The sequence below is a fragment of the Daktulosphaira vitifoliae genome, unplaced genomic scaffold (assembly GCF_025091365.1).
Source record: "Daktulosphaira vitifoliae isolate Bord-2020 unplaced genomic scaffold, ASM2509136v1 Scaffold_2, whole genome shotgun sequence".
NCBI lineage: Eukaryota > Metazoa > Arthropoda > Insecta > Hemiptera > Phylloxeridae > Daktulosphaira > Daktulosphaira vitifoliae.
The window spans coordinates 13,687,010-13,709,606 of NW_026099573.1; the positions used below are offsets into that span (position 1 = coordinate 13,687,010).

General features: G+C 24.3%; 1 protein-coding gene and 1 long non-coding RNA gene across 6 annotated transcripts in view; one reads left to right on the plus strand and one right to left on the minus strand.

Moving 5' to 3' along the window:
* LOC126899460 (uncharacterized) overlaps positions 1-22,597 on the plus strand; it is a 49,577-nt gene that overhangs the window by 22,672 nt on the left and 4,308 nt on the right. The window lies entirely within an intron of this gene.
* LOC126899454 (leucine-rich repeat flightless-interacting protein 2) lies at positions 297-21,359 on the minus strand. Of its 5 annotated transcripts, none has more exons than XM_050674406.1 (11): positions 20,867-21,359; positions 17,927-18,058; positions 5,589-5,718; positions 3,506-3,657; positions 3,293-3,439; positions 3,105-3,221; positions 2,898-3,036; positions 2,406-2,549; positions 1,988-2,067; positions 1,811-1,915; positions 297-1,088 (listed from the first exon to the last, which is right to left on the minus strand). In XM_050674406.1, exons 2-11 carry the CDS (start codon positions 18,014-18,016, stop codon positions 978-980), a joined length of 1,215 nt encoding a protein of 404 aa, XP_050530363.1. In that variant the 5' UTR covers positions 18,017-18,058; positions 20,867-21,359; the 3' UTR covers positions 297-977. The 5 variants fall into 5 exon arrangements, with proteins under 5 accessions (XP_050530363.1, XP_050530361.1, XP_050530358.1 ...); XM_050674404.1 differs by lacking the exon at positions 20,867-21,359 and adding an exon at positions 6,088-6,766 and having other exon boundaries at positions 17,927-18,051; XM_050674401.1 differs by lacking the exons at positions 17,927-18,058; positions 20,867-21,359 and adding exons at positions 6,088-6,766; positions 13,615-13,846.

Sequence of the window (22,597 nt, forward strand, 5' to 3'; positions counted from 1 at the left end):
TATTTTATCTACAAATGAATACACAAATATATTTTTTTATTTTTGTAATTAATACTTAGTAATAGTATATTGTTTTAGTTTATTATTATTTATAAGGCACAGAACATTATATAAAGGAATACTTTAAAAGTATTATAGTTGTTAAGTCTGTTTTGTAGGATGACAAAAATTTATTTACACTAATATATATATTTACATTAGTTATTAGTATAGTCAAACAACTCCATTGATAAATAATGACAGGCTTATGTACTAAATTGAAGTAATTTAATAACATTTGCCAAATTAAACATTAGTAGATATAATTATTAAGGTTTATTTGACTCATTTATCATTAAAACATAATTTATAATATCTTTTATTAGTGAAATTATATAAATGATTTTTAGCTAAATTTTATCTAAGATGTAAAATTAATCATAACAGACAGACAGTATGATTTTAAAATAACATTAAAAACTATTAATAATTGAAATTATTTCTCAAATATAATGTGTAATATTTTATATGTAATTATTTGATAGTTATATTATAAATCTAAATATTTAAATAATACAGATTATAATTATTGCACTTGTTATATACTATGCTACATTAAGTCCCTAAAAAGAATTATAAATATAGAATATGAAATAACTTAATTGCAATACAAAAATTGACATTTAAATGGTACAGAAAATATATTTTATTGTTTTGTGGATAATGTAGTTAATACAAATTGTAGATTGATGAAGTAATTTAATCAATTTCTGAACAAAATAGGAATAAACATAGAAAACAAATGCTTGACTTAAGTTGTTTAAACTGTTTAAACAAATGCTTGTCTTAAGTTGTTTAAACTGTTTAAACAAATGTTTTTTCTTTATTCTCAAAAATTTTATTTTATGAACATTTTCTATGTTATTCCTTTGCAATTATTTTCATTATAAACATAGCTACACATTTAAAAGTTTGTCCATAGTGTCAATTAACCAGTCTTACAAATCTTTTAATAAACTGGATTTAGCATTTTTCAACTTATCAAAACGTTTTAACAAATGCATATTAGATGTTTCAAGTTCTTCAACTTTAGCTTGAGCTTCACGAAGCTGAAAATACATATATAATTTATTTAATTATTGAAAGTTTATTTTTTTAAATGTTTAAATTTAAAAGGAATGATGTGGCCGAGTCTGTAATGTGGCAGTGCTTGAGTGCACTGTCTCAGGTTCGAAACTAGGTCACAGGCGGCTTCATTTGTCGAACAAGAGATCAGTTTGGTAATTGGAGTCACCATCCCTCTCCGGCTTCAGACTAACCACCCGTCCCGGAGTATCAATGGTTTAGAAACCTTCTCATTTGGGGAATCCGCTATGGCTCTTAATGAGCTTATAAAGCGTTAAAAAAAAAAAATGTTTTAACGCTCATAACATAAATATTTATAAATGTTACTTAGTAAGTTTTTAATAATAGTAACCTAGATATTGAAAGCAACAGAAATATGATAAGAAAAATAAAAAAATATACAGAGTGATTATTTAACTATGACTTATGCGATATCTTACACATATAAAACATAATATAAGTTTTTCTCTTCAGAAGTTAATAGTATTCTATGTTCTATAATTTACAGAAAACTATTTGGCCTTCTTTACCCTTTAAAATTCTATCAACTGTAGTTAATAAAAGTAAAAAAATATAAAATAAATTTAGAAACAGCTGAACAACTAAAAATGCCTACCATAGTAGGTTTTATTAAAAATTTGTTTTATAATGATTTATGAACTCTTAAAAAACATTAGATTCATCTGAATAAAAAGTAAATACATACCTCACGTTGCATTTTTCGTTTTTCTAATTTTAGCTCATCTTCAGCTTTTTCAGCTGCTTCAGCAGCAGTTTTATATCTAATAACTTGACTATCTAGTCTGGCAACCTGATGAATTATTCAAAATATTGTTAGATTTTGCCATATAAATTAACAAAAAAATTATTTAAAAATAATTACATTTGCTTGCAATGTTGAAATATCTTGTTCAGCTTTTTGCCATTTAAACTTATAATCTCCAAGTACTTTATTTGTTTCTTCTGAAAAAGATTACATTAACTTCTGAATACACATAAATTAAATAATTATTACTAAGGCTAAAGACTATTACAGAAAAATATTCGCATTATATTTTGACATGTTATTATAATGAAAGCTACTTTGATATTAAATATATTTATTTGAGTTAGATCATAATTTAATAATATAATTACCACATATTTAAATAGGAATATATTTCTTATTTAGTTTTGACTGTAATATATATTTATTTAATTTATTAATAAATTCTGATAACCTAACTCAATTTACAAATTATGAACATTCTATTAATTTATAACTTTTTAAAGAGGTTAAAAGATTTAGTGGTGTGACTTACTTTGAGTATCTTCCAAATCATCTGAATCTGTACCATTACATTGAATATCACTAAAGTGTTTTGCTTCTTGTAATTCTAATTTAAGTCTACTGATCTCTTCTAAAAAGCCAGCACGCTCATCAGCAAATTTTTTAAGTCGCACATCTAAAATTTTTTTTTAATATATGATTTAATTAATATTAATATAAATAAAATAAACAAAGATAAAATTAAAAAAAAAAACACGCTTATTAATATAATAAAAAATTTCCTAGTATTAACTAATATTGTCATGTAAATAAAATACTAGAAATAAGAAATATTTATTTATTAATAATTATTAAACAATTTAAATTTTATCTAACCTAAAGTAATTTATGGTTTACAAATAATATTCTTCAAAAGATAAATTAAAAATGATGATTACTGCTAAATAAAAAATGATTTCAAATCAATGTGTTATAGACGCGCAAGTATAATTTTTTATAGTTAAGTAAATATACTGAATATTACCTAGACAACCTTCTCCAGCACCTTGTAATAATTGAGCATTTTCCATAGATACTAAAGCTCGTCTAATTGTAACTTTATTACATTGTTCACTTTCACTCCACTCATCTTGCTCAGTACTAACTATCACTAAGCCTTTTTCCTAAAACAATAAAAATTGTAACTAAACATTTATGATTTATATAAAAATAATAATTTTAGTAAAAATACTTCAATAAGTGTATCACGTTCTTGCAGTTCCTGTTGAAGAGCATTTGCTTCAATTCTTTGAGCAGATAGTAGACGTTTTAATTTTTCATTATCTCTACAACTTTCTTTGTATTCTCTCTAAGAAATACCCATTAAAAATTAGAAATTATATTTTGACATAATAATAAAGTTATAGTCTGTTAACTTACCTTTATATGCATTAATTCTTCTTCAATATCTGTATACTTATCTTTATATAATTCTACCATGTAGGTAGCAGCTGCTTTTTCATTATCAAGTTGAGCATTTTGTACCATAGCTTTTCGGAATTTTTCTTCAAGGTCTTTTAATTCCATCTTTAAAAATCAATTATTGAATTGAATTTAAATGATTAAATTAAATTTTTTTAAATTATTGTTTACTCTGTAATCACGAAAGTTAGGGGTGGACTCATCAAGAGAGTCAATTGAATTACGTCGACTAGATTGGTAACTATTTGTAATGGAACCAGGAATTCGAGGACTGCTTGTTATACCAGCCGTGACACGGGATATTCGATTAATATTTACTCCATCTAAAAAAAATTAATATACTTATCTGGGTGTATTTTAAAATACAAATATTGAGAGACTTTAAGTTAAATTTTTTTCCATTATTTTCAAATATACTACCATTAACAAGTATGGAATTCATAAATTTAAATTAAAATTCTTTTTTGTTTAATTGAATTTTTGGTGGATAATTAATTTTACCCTATTCTAAAAAATAGTTTTGTATAATAATATAAATAAATTTTAAAGATGAGAGTCGAAGACTGCCATAAATATACAATCCAAAATAAATAATCCTAATTAACTGATGGAGTTGAGGAACTTTGGAACTAAATCCTTCCCAAAAAATATAGAAAGTTTTATGTAATGTAAACATATTTTTTAGGAGGGAGAAATTAAAAATGAGCCCCAAACAATTGTTAATAATTTCTGTCCATCATCTAATTTTAGTAGTGTTAAACTGTTCAAATCCAGTTAAAAAATCAAACACAATATTAATAAACAAAAACCCAGCACAGTGGGGACGTAACATAGTTGGGTCCAGTATAGATTTAATCTGACAATGATAAAAATCACTATCATAAGAAACAACGCTTCAATGCAAATCTGTAGTGTTTAATTTTAAAAAATTGGTGGATTATTCCAAAAGCAACATAACATGATCTCCTATTTCCTTAATTATATCCTGATGACAAATTTTATGATTTTTAAGTGTAATATATGAATAAATATTTAGTAAAGCAATTAAATATAGTATGAAATTAAAATTTAATAATTTAATATTTTAATATTTTAATTTTTTACAAAAATCGTATTTTTTTTTTATTAATTTTGATGTCAGTTTTCACCATGAAAACAAAATAAAGTCAGAAATTTTTTTTTAATATTAAAGTATATTACATAAGCTTTAATATAATATATATACAGAGTGTTCAGTAAGTCAGGAAACGGGTTTCTATTGTTCTCATTGTTTGTAACAATGAGAACAATAGAAACCCGTTTCCTGACTTACTTAACACCCTGTATATATAAGTTTCAGTATCTCTGGAACACTTTCAAAAATTATGTTGAATAAGTTTTATTTTCTATATGCAGATTTGAACCCCCCCTGTATAAAGGAAAATAGACCAATTTAAAAAAAAGTATGTCGAATGAAAGAAGTATATAAATAGTATTTATCATAAAAAATTGTATTGATCCATACATTTTTAAAAAAGGTATAGAATTATAAAGTTAAAAATATAAAAAAATTTTTTTTACATAAATTGTACTTTTTTTTTTGATTAACTTTGATGTCTGTTTTCATCATGAAAACAAAATAAAGTCCGACATTTTTTTTAAAATAAAGTATATTACATTAGTTTTAATTTAAGATATATATATATATATATATATAAGTGAGTATTTCCGGAACACTTTCAAAAGTTGTCATTTTGAACAAGGGAAATTTTTTTGAGGGTAATGTCTTCGACTAGATACAATTTGTGATCTTTGGAAGTATCATTAAAAGAAATCGGTACGGTGAGAGCTCAGAAAAAGTGGTAAGACAGAAAAAAAAATAAAAAATAAACATAGTAAAATTCTCAACTTCGTATTGAAGCTAATAAATATGAATGTGTTAAGTTAAAGCTTTTATAGATTGTTGTAATATTTAGAATATATACAAATATATTCATGCCTTCCAGTCTTATGCTGATGTTTTGTTAAAACATTCTTCAAAATGTTTTAAAGAAAACTATTTTCAAAACGATAGTTACAGGCTCGAGGTTATAACTAAACTGTTTGACAGTATAATTACATCCTCAGACCTGTAGAAAACATAGATTAATCTGTAAATATTCTTAATAAAACAAATAAATGGTTTTGTCTATTTTTAAATAATTATTTAAAAACAATATTAGTTCAAAAAATTATAAATGTTTTAACTATAACTTCAACAATAGTAAGGACTTGCCTGCAGTAGACATATCAAAAGCCTTATCTGCATTTTCTTCAGCTTCCTTTTGTTGCCTTTCAATTTCACGCATGCGAATTTCTCTTGCTTCCACGCGTGCTTGTCGTCTAGCAGCCAATCGTGCTTCAGCCTGGAAAAAATACAAATTAATTTTATTTGTATATAGTAAAATTTGAAAAGTATGCTGTAACAATTAATTTAATAAACAACAACTACTCAATATTTTTATTGCTATAAATAATTATTGTATTTAATACAATTGTCTAATAGGTGTCAATATATGATAAATATATAATTAAATAATAAAATATTTTTTTTACACTAAGAAGTGATTGGTTGAATAATTAATAATAAATTGCCAATCAACAAGAGTTTTATAAATAACTTTTAGAATTTCAAAGAAATAAATTGTTAAATATGAATTTAACCAAAGGAATAAATAGGCTTTTCGTTGTTCACTTATTCCATAGACAATTTAAGTTGTCTTAATCATACATACTTCATCATTACTTTTATCCAGAAAATTAACAATTCCTTCAGCTTCTGTATCAGTCAAAACATAATCATCTTCAGAATAATAATCACAATTGGAGCAGTCACTACGAGCTCTCATTATACTTGGTTGCTGACTAATTGATAAAGTGTTGTCTGATAATTCATCAATGTCACCTAGTGAGTATTTACTACTGTCAGAGTCCTCATCATATTTATCAGAAAATGAATAAGAAAGCTCTTTGAGTATCAAATTTTGATCATTATTTGTATTAATAGAGCTACTTTCATCATTTACACGTATTTGACAAGAATACATTCGTTCATTATCAATTATTATTTGTGATGTCTGATTTATATCCTCTGTATAATCAAATGCACTTGAATCGTTTAAAATATTAACACTAGTATCATTAGTATTAGATATCCCTTTAGTATGTTGTGATCCTTTATTCATAAAAGGCGGTATAGGCATATTGACAAGTAATCTAGTGTCTAAAGATTCGAAATCGCCGTTCATGTTTTGATTAATGTATATATGTGTAATATGTCCACTTGACACGAGATCGCACGAAGCTATTACGTCAGTATTGCATTGGTTATCGTCGTTCATGCTATTTTTCATAAACTTTAGTTTAAATTAAAATACTACTTTAATGCTGCATAACTTGAGTATTAATCTTCACCTGAGAGGAAGTATTTTTTTTAATAGAATAATTTGTAATTAAGCAGTGCCAGCGCTAGATACTGCAAGAGTGTAATACAAAAGCGTTTTCACGGGACCCATTTTATAATTTTTTTTTTTAAATAAATATTTTTTTTGCTTATCATTTATGCATATGATGTTTTTTTTAAAAAGCGAGACCCTAGGCAAGTGCATTGATGGCTTTGCCCTTTCGCCGGCCCTGTAATTAACAATTAAATTACGCAGTCACAATTAGTATATATAACCTTAAATATTATTAAGCTAGTTAATATCTTAGAAAAATTGATGTAAATGATCCAAGGTTGATAGCTCTTTCATTATATAAACTAATATATTATATAGAATATTTAAAAGAAATTGTGATATTTATAGTATCGAATTAAGTTACTGGAAAACTATCATTTAAATCCAGACTAATATCATTAATATGATTTTAAAAGTAAAGCCATCGAAAAGAAAAACGGCAATATATATTTTTAGATTTATACTTGCGTCTACAGTTTTATTTTTAGCTGCTTCAATTCTTTTCAACCAAAGTCGTACGTCATATAAACCATTACAACAAGTAAATATTAAGAATGAAGAGTGAACCATGATACTTTTAAGAGTGTATTAAAGATTAGTAATTATTAATTACTAATCTAACTCTGTAGTTATTAACGAAATTACAAAAGAAATTTACCCTACATAAGATCATTATCTTATAAAATTTAAGTATAAAAAACAGTACACAACTAGAACAAAAATCCGGGGGTTCTAAAATTATGTAAGGCTCACAAAACCCACATCCCTCAGTCAACCTCATTAATATAGATGACTTTATGATATTATAATAAATAATAGCTATATTAATTATAACTGTTTATAAATGACTGTATAACCGAGCTAACGGTTATCATTGACCGGTGACTTTGAATTTGAAATTGAAATGTCGGAATGAACTCAAAATAACGATTCTATTTGCTGCACAATAGTAGTATAATATAATATAAGAAAAAACTGTCAATACATTTTTATAAATAAAAAAACTTACTTGAAACTATATATATTAAAATTCAGGGAGGACTAAAGCTTTGTAGTGCTAAAATCAAGTAATTGCGCCACTGGTAAAATAATAGTCTAATATAATAGTGATTTACCAAAATTTTAGTATTTTATTTCATTAATATTAAATATTTAAAAATATTAAATTAATAAATAAATTCTAAAAAAGAAAATTATATCAGTCTATAAAATGTTTACTAAAAAATATATTTTATTTGAATTTCTCTCTATTAATTTTTCCATATAATATGAATCAGTTATGAAAATTATTTTCTATTGTGTGCATCAGTAAAAAAATATAATAGTATACTAGAATATTTGAAACCAACAAACCACTATCATTTATGGTGTCAATTGGATCTACAATCACTGAAGTTCAGCGTATATGTAAATTTATAATCTTTCAATAGGTTATGCGCTATATGCCAAGAGCAATTAATTAACACTAATATTCAGCAACAACCCTAATAAAAAAAATTAAAAACTGTATGAGATATGTTTAAATTTCAGCTATTTTATAAATAGAACTTTAATTAAATGCACTAATTTACAATTAAAATGAGTGAGGTCCGTATGAAAATTTAAATATGGAATTACAAAATGAAAATTACCAGGGTTTCACTTAAAAAAATTATGCTTACCAAGTGGGGTACACATGGTGTTTTCAAGGGAAGGGCTAAAGACTTTTTTTACTTGTTACACATTTGATTTCATTTTTAAATGTTACACATTTGTTATTAGAGCAAAAGTATACTTTTATAATATACTGTTAATAGTTAAGGTTGGCCCATGGGGCTATAGAGTTTTTAACCCTTCTTGGCTAAGCTAATGTTAATACACATTGTTTAATTACAATTTTTTATTTAAAATAGAGATAATAATTAATATAAACCGTTAATGAGAAGATACAGACACGCACAAAAAATATTATTATTATATTAAAATAAATACATATATATTATTTCGTATATTAATAAACAGTAAATAAACTATTAAATAATTATAATCACAATTAGTTTAAATTTTGATCAGTGGCAGATTCAAGGAAACAGGTACAGAGGTAGAAACTTCTTGTCAATTTTCCGTTGGTAACGTTAATAAAACGGCTATTATCCAATAAGTTATTACAAAAACCGATTAGCTTAAAATATGTTTAATACGATAAAAATAGGTTTATTTCTGTGCATTATATTAGATGAAAAATTACAGTAAATTAAGAATGATACTATTGAGGACATTATGCGAAATCAATCTAATAAATTTACGGTTACCACTTTTTTTATCTATATTGTCTAAAAATGGTAATCTATTTTATTTATTATAATTAAAAATTGATTATCTTAAATATTTGCCTTTTCCAGTCAAAATATCCAGATCCGCCATTGATTTTAGCCAAAATTCATAATAATCTGGGAAATTATGCTTTTGCCTACTGACCACATATTTTTTTCTAAATATTATTGATAATTATGAATATTTAAATTATAAATTTTATACTGATAAAAAGTCAATGTTCCAACATCAAGTAGTATAAAAATCGGCTTTGAACTACGTAATACATTTAAAAGTATTCTTACAAAATAAATCTTATATATATATATATATTACCACATATCTTTGTACTGATAGTCAAGAAACGCTACTGAATTTGACACATACTTTAAGGTATGATTGATTAGTATATCAAAAACTTTAATAAAAAAAATAATCAATAACACGCCTAGCCTATCTTAGTCGATATAAATAAGGAAAGATGAATGTTGAATTAGACAAATCTAAGTTAAAAATAATGTTTTTTTTTCTACTATTTGTTAATTTTTCCAATATGGAGCAGATTAAAAATCAATAAATCAATAAATAAAAGAAAAACATTTTATCATTTAATTAAATAATAGATTTAAAAAATAATAAATTAATGTAACAATATAAAAACAATATATGAATATCACAGAATTCATTGAAAAATGAAGTAGATGACGTCATTCATTAGGATACTCAAGTTGTTCAAGTAGGCAAATAACACGTAATAGTAAACATACACATACACACATAAATATTAACCTCAAGTCAAATATTATTTTTAACATTGACATTTTTACACATAGCATGTCAATAAATAAGTGTATGTAACGGATGTTGATAGTGTTTAGAGTATTTAAAAGCGTTCCTTAATAGTTACCAAAAAAAATTATTTTAGGTCAACAATATAATAAAGACAAAATATTTTATGTTTAGTAAATAATAAAAATAATTACTAATTGTATTAAATATGGTTTATTAAACTCAAACTTAAATATTAAAATAATTTTGAAGGTAGAGTAAAATTTTTCTTCCTTTAAAATTTATTGATAAATGGTGTAAAAATATTTTTTTAACTATTCACTTTACTAAGAGGGAGGCACAAACTTTTCCCTTAATTATGACTATGGAATAAAAAAAAATTAGTTCCATTCTCGATCATTTGTTTTTTGTTATTTTGTTAATTCTAGTAGTAAATCCAAATATTTCAAATTGTTATGTCTAATTAAAAAGCTAAAGTATAGACGCGAATAGGGGAATTCTTCCACCACATTGGATGACATTAGTATCTCAAGCAGATTTCACCTGCCTTTTAGTAAGAAAAAATATAATAACTCCATATGATATTGTTAAAATAATAAGTATATTTTAAATTTTGTCTTTTAATATTATGAACACCTCTAAGTTAAAAATACAACTTGCGCAAGTTGAAACAAATTTCAAAAATTAATAAGTAAATAAAATTTTTCTGTGTAAAATTTTTTTCCGTAACTGATCAAAACAAGCACATATTTAATTTTTAATGGCTACTAGCGTAACACGTTTACTATGACAAATAGGTTTAACTAGAAATGTTAGAATCGATGACGTCAACTTCCGTCATCATTTATCAAATTTTCTTATAGGAAAATCTGTATGAATCTGCGTTAGAAAGATTAATGAGCTATGATTTCTAACTCATATCTTTTTATCATTTCATGGCTTTATATATATATAAAATTTAATTAATAAATTTTTTATTGTATATCAAGGAGCAGGTTTCATTTTCAAAACTATTTTGAATAGGCGTTTAAAAGATTTAATATGATTATAATTATTATTAACAATAAAGAGAACAATACACCACTATCACAATAACTATGGTCAACAAACTCGAACAAAATATTTTGAATTGCGATAAATAGACATTCCTAAAATAACGTCGCTACATTGTCGTTAACAATAATAATAATAATCTGATAGTGGAATGGCGTACAGTTAATAATTACCTACACGCTAGGTGCTATACGCATGAGAAAAAAAATTAAAATTTTTAGTTTTAACAACATTGGATTTACGTAACGAGAGTTGGATAGTTTTTTTAGGGATAAATGAACAAATTCTGTCTTTATCTTGGAGTAAATTGTAACAAAAGGCAAACTATTTTTAATTATTAACATTACCTTAAAAAAACATTAGGATCCTAATTTATGACTTGAAATATCAAGCACTAGTAGTATATGAGCTTATACTAAAGGGCTTATATTATTTAATTCAAATCTTAACAAATAAGATGTAAATATTATGAAAAAAATTTTTAATATTGAATTTACAACATACTTTAATCATATATACATATCTTCAATCATTTTATAAATAAAAAAATTATCTTGAACTTTTCAATCTAAAAAATACATACATACATATATTATACATTTTTATGAAATGCTTATTGTCATCAGAATCGAAGTGAATGTAATGACCGAATTGCTTCAGATATCATCGTATGGAAGATGAAAATTGGAAATAAAGAACTTTTCTTTGCTCGTAAAAAAAAAAGCTTACTTAACAAAAGAAAAGTTTTTTTAAGGAGACACATTCATTCAAATTTGATTCGAGGTTTTGCTTAAAGATGCTTACAATAGCTTTGATTATTATTTAATTAAAAAATATATTTTTTAATGGTCCTAACAATATACTATTTGTTGTTATTGGGTTAATTAAATGAATCATTTAAATCTTTAATATACAAAGTTATTTTACATATTTTCAATTAAATTACAAAAACATGTGTAAGAACAATTCATTGTCGTCTATTATAAAATCGTAACTTCTACTAAAATACATATACAACCCTTACACATATAAATTTTCAATTGACAATAAATTCTATTTTTATTTGACAAATTTTATTCTCATATTTTGCAGCGAATATATTTGATGATTAAAAATACAATGCATAAATATCAAATGATAAATTATGATCTATGACGCTCAAACCACTATTACGAACAATAATAGCAAGAAACAAAGTTCATATTTAGATTTCAACATTGAGGAAAATTTAATCTTCGACATAAATAATCATACGAAATCCTTGCAAACAAATTTCTATAAATTCTTAGCGGTTACCAATGTTTTGTCAGTTAATTATATCAGTAAACTAACAGTTAAGACTTAATGTTTGATGTGTTACTTTGGTTAACAGTTAAGGAACACCTAAAATTTCATTTAACGTTTTGAGTTTTGTAAAATAATTTTAATTCTTTAAGCCATGCCCATAAAATCATCAAACGAACGCAGCAGAAAAAGTTAATGATAATTATAAATTATAGGTTCAAGTAAAACGTCATAATTATAACACAATGGAGTCAAATATTATCAAACTGCTTTTAATGTAATATTTATTGTTCAGATAGTTTTACAATATTAATCAAAGGCAAAATTTACAAAAAAAATAATGTCTAAAAGCCTATTGAGACTAATTATAATAAAATGCACCGTAAATATTAAAACAAACACATTAATAATTTTTACTTTCATCATAAAAAAGCTTGTTATGTTAACAGTTTTTTCTTACAACTTTGATACCAAATATCAAATACTCTTTATTACAAATTACTTGAAAACAGTTGAATACTTAACACGCATACATAATGTACTGTTTAGAAGAATGAATAATAATCGTCATGAAAATATGTTCAAATATAAGTGCACAGTAAAAAATTATATGCAATTATTATTTTTTTTATCTTTATTGTTCTATTTGTTTGACGTAATAATTTTGCGTAAAAATAAATAGACATACTCGTTGATATATGACATTAGAAAAAACAGTTTTTATCAAATACCACCACCATCACTAATCAAGATTAGCTGTTAAAATATTTTCCTTATTCTGGGAGAGACGATTAATAGGCAAACTATTGTTTTACAAGCTATTAAATCCTCAATTCAATGATTCTTTTAGGTATGTAGACCTCTTGGGTAAATGTGCCGTGAATCATGTAGTGAATTCCAAGGTCAATATTGCCTTACCACCCCATGATTCGATGTATATTGGGCATGCAAGATATTTTGATTGGAATTACTGCAGAGAGTTATATACCTTAAGACACATCATTTTTTCCAATGAATATTATTAAAAATTCTTTTTTCGTATTTTATGTGATCCGCAAAAATGTAAAAACTTTTGTTAAGTAAAATTTCTTTAAAAAGGTTTTAGTGTCTAGCTAAATATATCATAATATATATGTATAATATATATAATATAATTATGATATAAATATATTATAATTTTTATAATTAGAAAAAAAGATAATCAACTAACTAAATTTTTTTAGAAAATAACTACCAATTATTATTATCTTGGTCAATTTTTATTATATATCCTCTAAGTGATGTATAATAATATCAACACATTATCAATCAGCCAATAATTATTAAATCCTATTCTAATAAACTAATAGTTTTGTGACAGCAGATGCCAAAGAGTGATAATATTACTTGACAAACGTCAGATTCGCATAACCCATAGTCATCTTTATGTAGATATTTCCTAAAAAACAATGATAAATGACAGTATCACTTTCACAATTTATTAGATGATATACACTTAATTCAAATTTGACTAATTCGACTGATCGGATGAGTAACGCACTATCACAGCGACGAACAGTTCCGCCGACACATTTATACTAAAGACTAATCGGACAGTGTTCTGATACCAACTACCAGGCGAACCGGTTGCGCTGCGTAGTTGTAGCGGTGATTATCAATACAGTGGTAACGGCGCATGTGCTTCTTTCATAATTTGAACAATTCGAAAACTATTGATGTATCAACTTATCAAGCCCCCGGGGAACTCATTTTATGCGACTACACCAAATTATATTAATCTAAACAGAATACTATCATATTTATATTCTTATTGAGCCGTATACACCACCCGCCGGAGGGTAATAAAAAAAAAAACTTCTCTATATAAAAAATAATACTAAAATGAAATAAGATGTTAAAAATATTGAATATATTATATAATTCATTGATTAAAATTCTTACATATTACTTATATGTAATGATTAGAAAAATAAAACAATTCAAAGTGTGTGAATAATTTATGCCTAGTCTTAAGGCATAACGCACTAAAAAAATAAGTAATAAGTAATAAGATGTGCTTGATTGTTCAAGAACAAAAATACAAAAACAGTAATACTAATAAGTTTTTGAGGAAATAGGCAACAACAATAAGTCACTTATCCTTATACAATACAAACTACAAGATTCATGTATCTTAAACTTACTTTGCTACCGATTGAAGTTTTATGATAATCGACAGCCTGATAGTTTCGATTTGTGGTTCTTATTGAAGACCTACCACCCCATCTCAAGTAAACATCCCAATCTTGATAGTTGAGCACATAGTGTAAAGCGTTTACTACGTTACTAAACATTTTATATACTTTTTATAATAATTTTTTATTATTTTTAAAACAAAGCCGTTAAAAAATTAAATATAATGAAATTCTACGGAAAATATTGACGACAATGCTATGTAGCAATAACAGAAATTACTATTATAACAACAAAGCGATTTACCAAGAAAGTCCGTCATAACCTCCTCCCGCACTAAATAGTAAACGTGAAAAGGCTACCAAACAGGAAGGGAATGACAATCTAACCATTATATATCTGAGCACACATGATTCTATACTTAGAAGCAAACTCTAAAGACATAGGACATCTGCATACTTTAGCTGTAAAAAGAGACGAAAAATGAATGGTATAACATTACTATGTCCCAAATATTATCATGATATTAATATTGTATTCTGTATTTACTTCAAAGTATAAAACAATTTAAAATAAATACACTATTTTTAGACATAAATAAATAATATAATAAGACCCTAATGATTTTTTCTAGAAATCAGACTTCGTCGATAAAAATGCATTCAAAAAAAATTTCATATAAGCATTAGGGCGCAGTTCGCCTCCTATAAAGATTAAAAACAAAATAAGAACACTTTTTAACTTACTTTTAACATTATACTAAAAAAGGTCTAATATACTAATTTTAATCAGAAAAAATAATAATAATGAAGTAATAACTGATCATAAACTATGCATAACTTACAACACATAAAATTCTACTCTCTAATCACTATAACTACTATACTTAGTAGTAATCTTTTTTATGCAATAATAAATATAATGAGTAAAGCATTCCTCTTTAACGATCTGTTAAATATGAATACAAAATATAAAAACAATTTCAAAATCAATTTTAAATTTAGAAATCAAGAATTAAATGACGTTTTTATAAACCTAAACCGCATTTCTATATTCATATTCCAAGTAGCGGTTACAATACATATATTGCAATAATGAGATACACACACACACACACACACATATATTAATACATCGAGAGATATATTTTTCCCAATGAATGTCTGTAATTTTACGAAAAAAATAGATAATATGTGATGAATAAAAAAAATTCAAAGTGGAGATGAAATTTTTTTATTATGCAGTAAATATAAATTTCATATCCGCATAACTGTATATTCAAATACAAGTTGAATTAGTGTTGATATTGAAGCCTAATCTAGAAAAATAGTTTATAATAAGATTCATTCTAGGGACTTTTTTATTTTATATAAACAAAGGTTATTTCATAAAAATTTACCAACTATACAAAATGTAATGACAAAAAAATATACATTTAACTTGTATACATTGACCAACTAGAACAAATAAAAACAAAATAATCATTTAAGCAATTTCTATACCTTTATATGAGAAAATAGAAAAAATTATAACATAATAATAAATTTATATAAAATAAAAAGTCAATTAACTATTTTTATTAAATCAACATTAATACGGAGATTATTATCTTTTTCAGTGTTAAATTTATAATTTATTTGAGTCAAACTTAAAGTAAATTGAATGAGAGCATATAAACTGCTTATAAATTTAAAATTATATTAATGCACATACTACAACCAACTAATGATTTAATAAAAATAACTAATACAACAATTTTTCATGAAAACAAACACATCATTCCTAGAATACTTAAAATATAGAAACCACTTCATTATAATTCATCTTAAGTAAACAATATTTATACTCAAGAAAAAAAATAGGTGGTGTTTAGATATATAATATTCTGGAAAGTGGTATTATTATAACTTTGTTTATAGTCATATCTCAAAAAATTTTTAAATTTCTTATGACATTTGAACGTTTAACTCATTCTTAAATTTTTTGCATTCTGTTATTTAGAAATTTAAAACTAATTATTTTGTTTTTTTCACAGGAAAACACTAAATAACTGTTGACTATTTATGCCTATTGTATATGATCATGAGGTATGAAAAGTCTCAATCAGTCCTAACTAATATTAATGCAATATTTTCCAAAACATTCGTATGAATCATAATTTTTTTAAATATTTTTTACTTAGTACTGTATTAACATTACATTTTTTATGCTTCTATAATTGAGTACAAGGATACAGTTAAGGGAGGTTAATGACGGACAAATTTCACATTAAGAAAATGTTTATCAAATTAGTTTTATAACAATGGAGTTGGGAATTATACATTAAAAATCCTTGCTATGGCGTAGGGCAATTAGAACCCTCAAATAATGTAAAATAAAACAAAATTTCGTAAATAAACATACAAAAAATTTTATGAATATACTAATATATAGGAAGGAAGCCGTCCCTGTTTCTACTCTATATCTAAAGCTGAGGTCAATCAGGAAATTTGCAAATTAACTTTACGCTTTGTCAAAAATATTTATTTTTGCTTATTAAACTTTTATTATTATTTAAATACAAGCAATGATGAGAATACTTAGATGGTTGAGTGGAGTGATTAGAGAAGATAGGATAAGGAACGAACATGTAAGAGGGAGTATAGGTGTAGTGTAAATCATGTATAATATGTGAGAAAATAGACCTAGATTTGTTTTTGACCTATTTTGGTCATGTTTAAGGAGAGAGGAATCAGAAGTTGTAAGAATAGTTATGGAAAGTGTTGAAGGAAGAAAGGATAGAGAAAGACCAAAAAATAGATGGAGGAATATTATTGAATGTGATATGAGAACAGCTGATGTGAGTGTTGATGATGTGAAAGATCGTGTCAAGTGTAAATTTAGGTTAAGAATGGCCAAACCTAAGTAATTAGGATAAAGGCAAGGAAAAAGAAGATTTAGAAACAGAATTATTTATTTTTACCAGAGTACTGCCAGAAAGTGTCCTTGTCTCATTAAATGTTCAAAAAAGTCAACAAACAGTTGATTAATTGATCATTGTATTTTATATATATTTAGAAAACACGCATCATTATATTACATTGAATAAATTAACAGGCAAATGAAGGTATTAGTGCAATACCAAATACCTTCACTTTAAAAAAAAATTTAGGAGACACATAAAATAAATTTATTTTTCATAAAAACAAAATTAAAAAGATGAATTATTTTTGTTATAACTCCTCAGAAACTTTGGGACATGAACATTTTATTGTATTCATTCATAAAGTAGTCTCTAATAAATAAAATCAAGTAAAGATATGAATTAAAAAATAAAGTGAATGCATCTGGTTATTGCTCTAGTACCATCAACTTAGAATATATTTTGTAAGAAATTACAATTTTTGACTACATATTAACAGTATTAGGATTATTCTTATAAATTTCTAATTAAGGATATCAAATGATATTAATATTATAATATTCAAGTAATAAATTCTAGAGTATACTTTTTAAGATATATAAAATGGTTTTATATAACACTTACTTCCTTAGCTATTTGATCAAATGCTTGGTCTTCAGCATAATGAGTATTCTGGAGTCTTCTGCGACCACCTGTTGCTGAACTTAGGTCCATTATAGATCATTTATTATTTTTGAACATTGTAGACAATAACTTCTAAAAAACAAAAATTAATATGAAATAATAATAATTCTGACAAAAATAAGAAAAATTTTAAATAAATATAAAGGTTCATATAAAATTTAATTATAATATTTATTTTTAAAAAAATCATATATATCAAAATTAATACACAATAAAAATATAATGGGATTTTAATATAAAAAAATCTTGCATAACAAATTATTTTGAAAATTAGTGTTTAGAATTAACGATTGCAATGAATTTATTAATATAACAGTATCTATTTCTTTTGAAAATACGGACAATAGTTTGATTGTCAATCAACATCTTTCAAAATTTGTACCTTTTTTTTAAACATTTATAGAAAATCAAATTTTTAGAATTAATGTTCACAAAAAAGTTTTTAATTTTTATTAAAAGTAAAAAAATTAGACAAATCTAGATTAAAAAAATTCAATTATCAGAGATATTCAAACTTAAATATGAGAGTTAATTATTATATAACAATAATGTATCAAGAAAAATATATTTAAAAAATTATCTTAATAATAGAAACAGTTAATTAATTAATTAAATATATTTATTTAATTAATAATGACAATTTAATTAAATTAGTAAAAGATTTCTAAGGGAAGAGCATAAAAAATATTTCATAACAAATTAATTAAGTTACATATGTAACTAACAAACATAAAAAAAGAAATTCACAAAAAGAACTAATATTTTAAGAGAAAAGAATATTTTCTTATTTTAAGAAAAAAAACATTATATTTTAAAAATAAGATAACATTAAAAATGGATACCTTAAAAAAAGTCCCACACGAAAATTTAAAAAATTGAAATAAATAGTACATTGTATAAAAAGTCTTGGAGGTCACAATGACTATTGACAATTAATTTATAATTATCTTCATATGTATCTTTGAACATTTATAATGTATTGGTGTAGTATAAGTGATTAGTTCACAGTGTTAAAGAACAGAATTTAGAACAGTTTGGCTTCAATCCAAACTTATCTCAAAAGGTTTATTTGTCATTAGGTACAAACAATTTATACTAAAATAATTCATCAAAACAGCTAAGAAAGACAATAAATAAATTTAACATTTATAATAATTAATACAATAAAAAATAACTATTACAATATGTACTTGTATTATAAAAAATATCAATTTTAATCACTTGTCTTTATAAATGATTAATATCAACAAACAATTAATCAAAATTTTATGTCAATTTAAGATAACATGTAAAAATCTAAACAGAAAACTACAAAATACTAATTTAGAGAAATTTAGTAATTAAAATTTGTTGTTTCAAACATAAAATATTTTTTCACTGAGTATTGTAATGATTTTATCTGCTTGTTGAATATTTTCAATGAGAACTGTATATTACAATAATTATACTAACATTATTACAAAATATGTTATTTTATGTTGAATATAATAACTTATTTTATAGGTTCAGTTTGTTAAATAATAATATATATATTTACCATTTTTGAATAAAATGATAAAATATTTACTATCAATGTTGTTATCTATTGACAATTTAGATTAATAGAAAACTAGATTAATAAAATTTCTATGTAGAGTTATGGTAGAATTTAAAAAAGTTAACATCAACATAGTAAAACGATAATTCATTAAGCCATTTTTTTTAGATAATTTTTCACATTGTTATTTTTTAATGATACTTTTAAATAAATTGTATATACCTATACTTTGATAAACTGTGTATGATCACTATTATATATATATATATAAATAATAACAATTGATCACTAATTTTATTTAGAATTAAAATTAAGCTAAGAACATACTGTAAAAATTGCATATATGTATTTTGGGAACAATGTTATCATTATCAATGCTAAACACATACTGCAGTATGTGTTTAGAATATGCAGTTGTATTTAGAGTTAATAATGGTAACATCGTTCCAGAAATTCATATCAATAGCTTTTTGAGCTAAATATTTTATATATTATTTATACTTAAATTAATATTTTAAGTATATTCTTAATTTTAGATACTATCATATAGTTTATATATATATTAACAAAATGTATTATGTTATAAATATAATTCACAAAATTATCAAAACTATAACTAATACTAATAAAGAATAGTTAGTTAGACAGGAAGGCAAATCCTAACTGACTTGTTTAAGACAGGTATCAAATTTGTTGACAATCAAAGAATTTATTATAAAAATTAAATTTTCATTTACTAAATAAGGTCATATTTTTCAACTATCAAAAGTTAGTGTAATACACAAAATTTTTGCACATTTTAGCCGAGAAGGTAATGAAACGTTTTTGCTTTAAAAATATTTTAATACACAAAATATATTTCTACAAATGAAATGTCAGAATGCAAGAAATACATCTATTTATCATCAAAAGAGAAAAAAATAATTTATGTGACAACAACTAATAACATATGAAGATAAATAGCATTTTTCACTCCTTTTGATTTTTAATTCAATGAACTATAATTGAGACAAATATATATTTTATATGTTGATTACTATGAAACCTTAAAAAACTTGCTAACTTTTTCAGTAATAATAATAATTTATATTTTAAAATGAGAAGAACTTAAAAAATTGTGGACAACTACCTAATTATTAAAACATACCTAAGTATTGAACATAATATATTTGTTAAGAGAAGATAAATTTGAATGTAAAAGAGAGAAACTAATAATTTCGCATGGAAATAGATGAAAAAAACTATGCTCATCAATCACAATATAACATAAAACACAATGTTGTATGCAATTAGTATCAGACTATAAATAAACACTCTTAAAAATGTATTAACTAATGACTTACTATAGTTATACAGCAGTTTCAATTTAAAAATTACAGTTTCAGTCATTGCAAACGTCCATCAGTTTTAAGAAAATAATTTCAACAGTTTTGTTGAACTATGGTATTAATGTGCATAGTAATACGTGCCGGAAAAAGATAATACCCACGAAATAAATTAATAACTATTGTAATTCAATAGTATAAAATATACAAAAGCGAAATCGCGTACCAACGGGACAGACGTAACGATAAAATAATGATATTGCAATTTAAATTTCAAAAAAATATGAATTCTTGCTTTTAAAAAAAATTGTACTAAATTTCAATTAGCAAATTCATAACACAATGATGACAGTAAGATTATCGACGGCGACGACAATCAGACTGTGATACGCGAAGGTTAACGAATTAAATAAAATCACTCATACGAACATACACTGGACATAGGCTCGCACGCACGTACTTACATTCATCTACACATACATTGTAAACGCCGAGATGATAAAGAGAAAATCTCAAAGCAGTCGGAAGGAAACAGCAGCAAAATGCGAGGAGGATCGAGGCCGCCTATACAAGCAGCATAAAGAATTATAGTTTGATACCTATCATACTTGTAGTGACATCTATTGGTCAAGATGCATTTTGTTTTATTAATATTTAAATAGATAACACTATTGTATAATAAAAACAGTACCACCACTTTCAGTAATTGTGACATTATTTGTTGAATTAAAGCTAATTAAATTTCATATAATTAAAATTAGGACTTTAAATAAAAATTTTCTATTTGTATGTATATTTTAAGTTTAAAATGTTAAAAGTTTTTGTTATTTAAAACATCTTAAATATTTTTTTCTTTGACGCACACTGTGGACAATATATCTTCTCTACTTTGAGCTTTTTGTTTAACTTTATTACTTATTAAACTATAATTTATAAAACTTAATTACTCTACTAACTTGTTTAATTGCTTAGAAAGAATGCTTTGACTGCTAAAATAATACTGTATAATTCATACTGTAACTATAAGCTGACTAATTCTACTTAGTAACATCATTAATTGTTTTGAAAAGAGATTAGACTAAACTTTTTAAAAAATCCAAAAAATTTTTTGCTTAATACGGCGCGATTTAAATATTACTACAGACAACTTTTTATATACATGGCGATTTAAATTTGGTAAGATTCATTTTCTCAGAAACTACTGAGAATTTAAATTTTTGTTCAGTGATGAAATATTAGGTTCATAAAATAATAAAATATTGTGTACTTAAGTCATTTTTTTCTATTCAGGGTTAAATAACCTAAACTGTAATTTTCTTTGATGGAAACATCTATTTCAAGTTAAATTATATTATGATAGAAAACAATTTTTAAATAATTTTGCTCATATAATTTTTTTATGTAATAATAATTTTAATATATTAATTTATCAAATTTTAAAAACGCAATTCTACGCACTTTCTTAGAACTCGTTTAAAATGGAAATCCATAATACAAAATATTTAACTATTTACTGGTAAATGGTAACAACATTCGTTATCTATTTGTACATCCTCTGTGGTTGTATTTTCAAATACTGTAATAGAGTAAAAAATACTTTAAAATGATAACAAAATTCTTAAATCACATATGATTAGTAGTATTTCACACTAATTAGATTTCTGTAGGTGTCTAAGGAAATTATTTCCTTAGACACCTACAGAAATCTAATAAAATATGTGCTGTCAATTATTGACAGCACGTATTTTT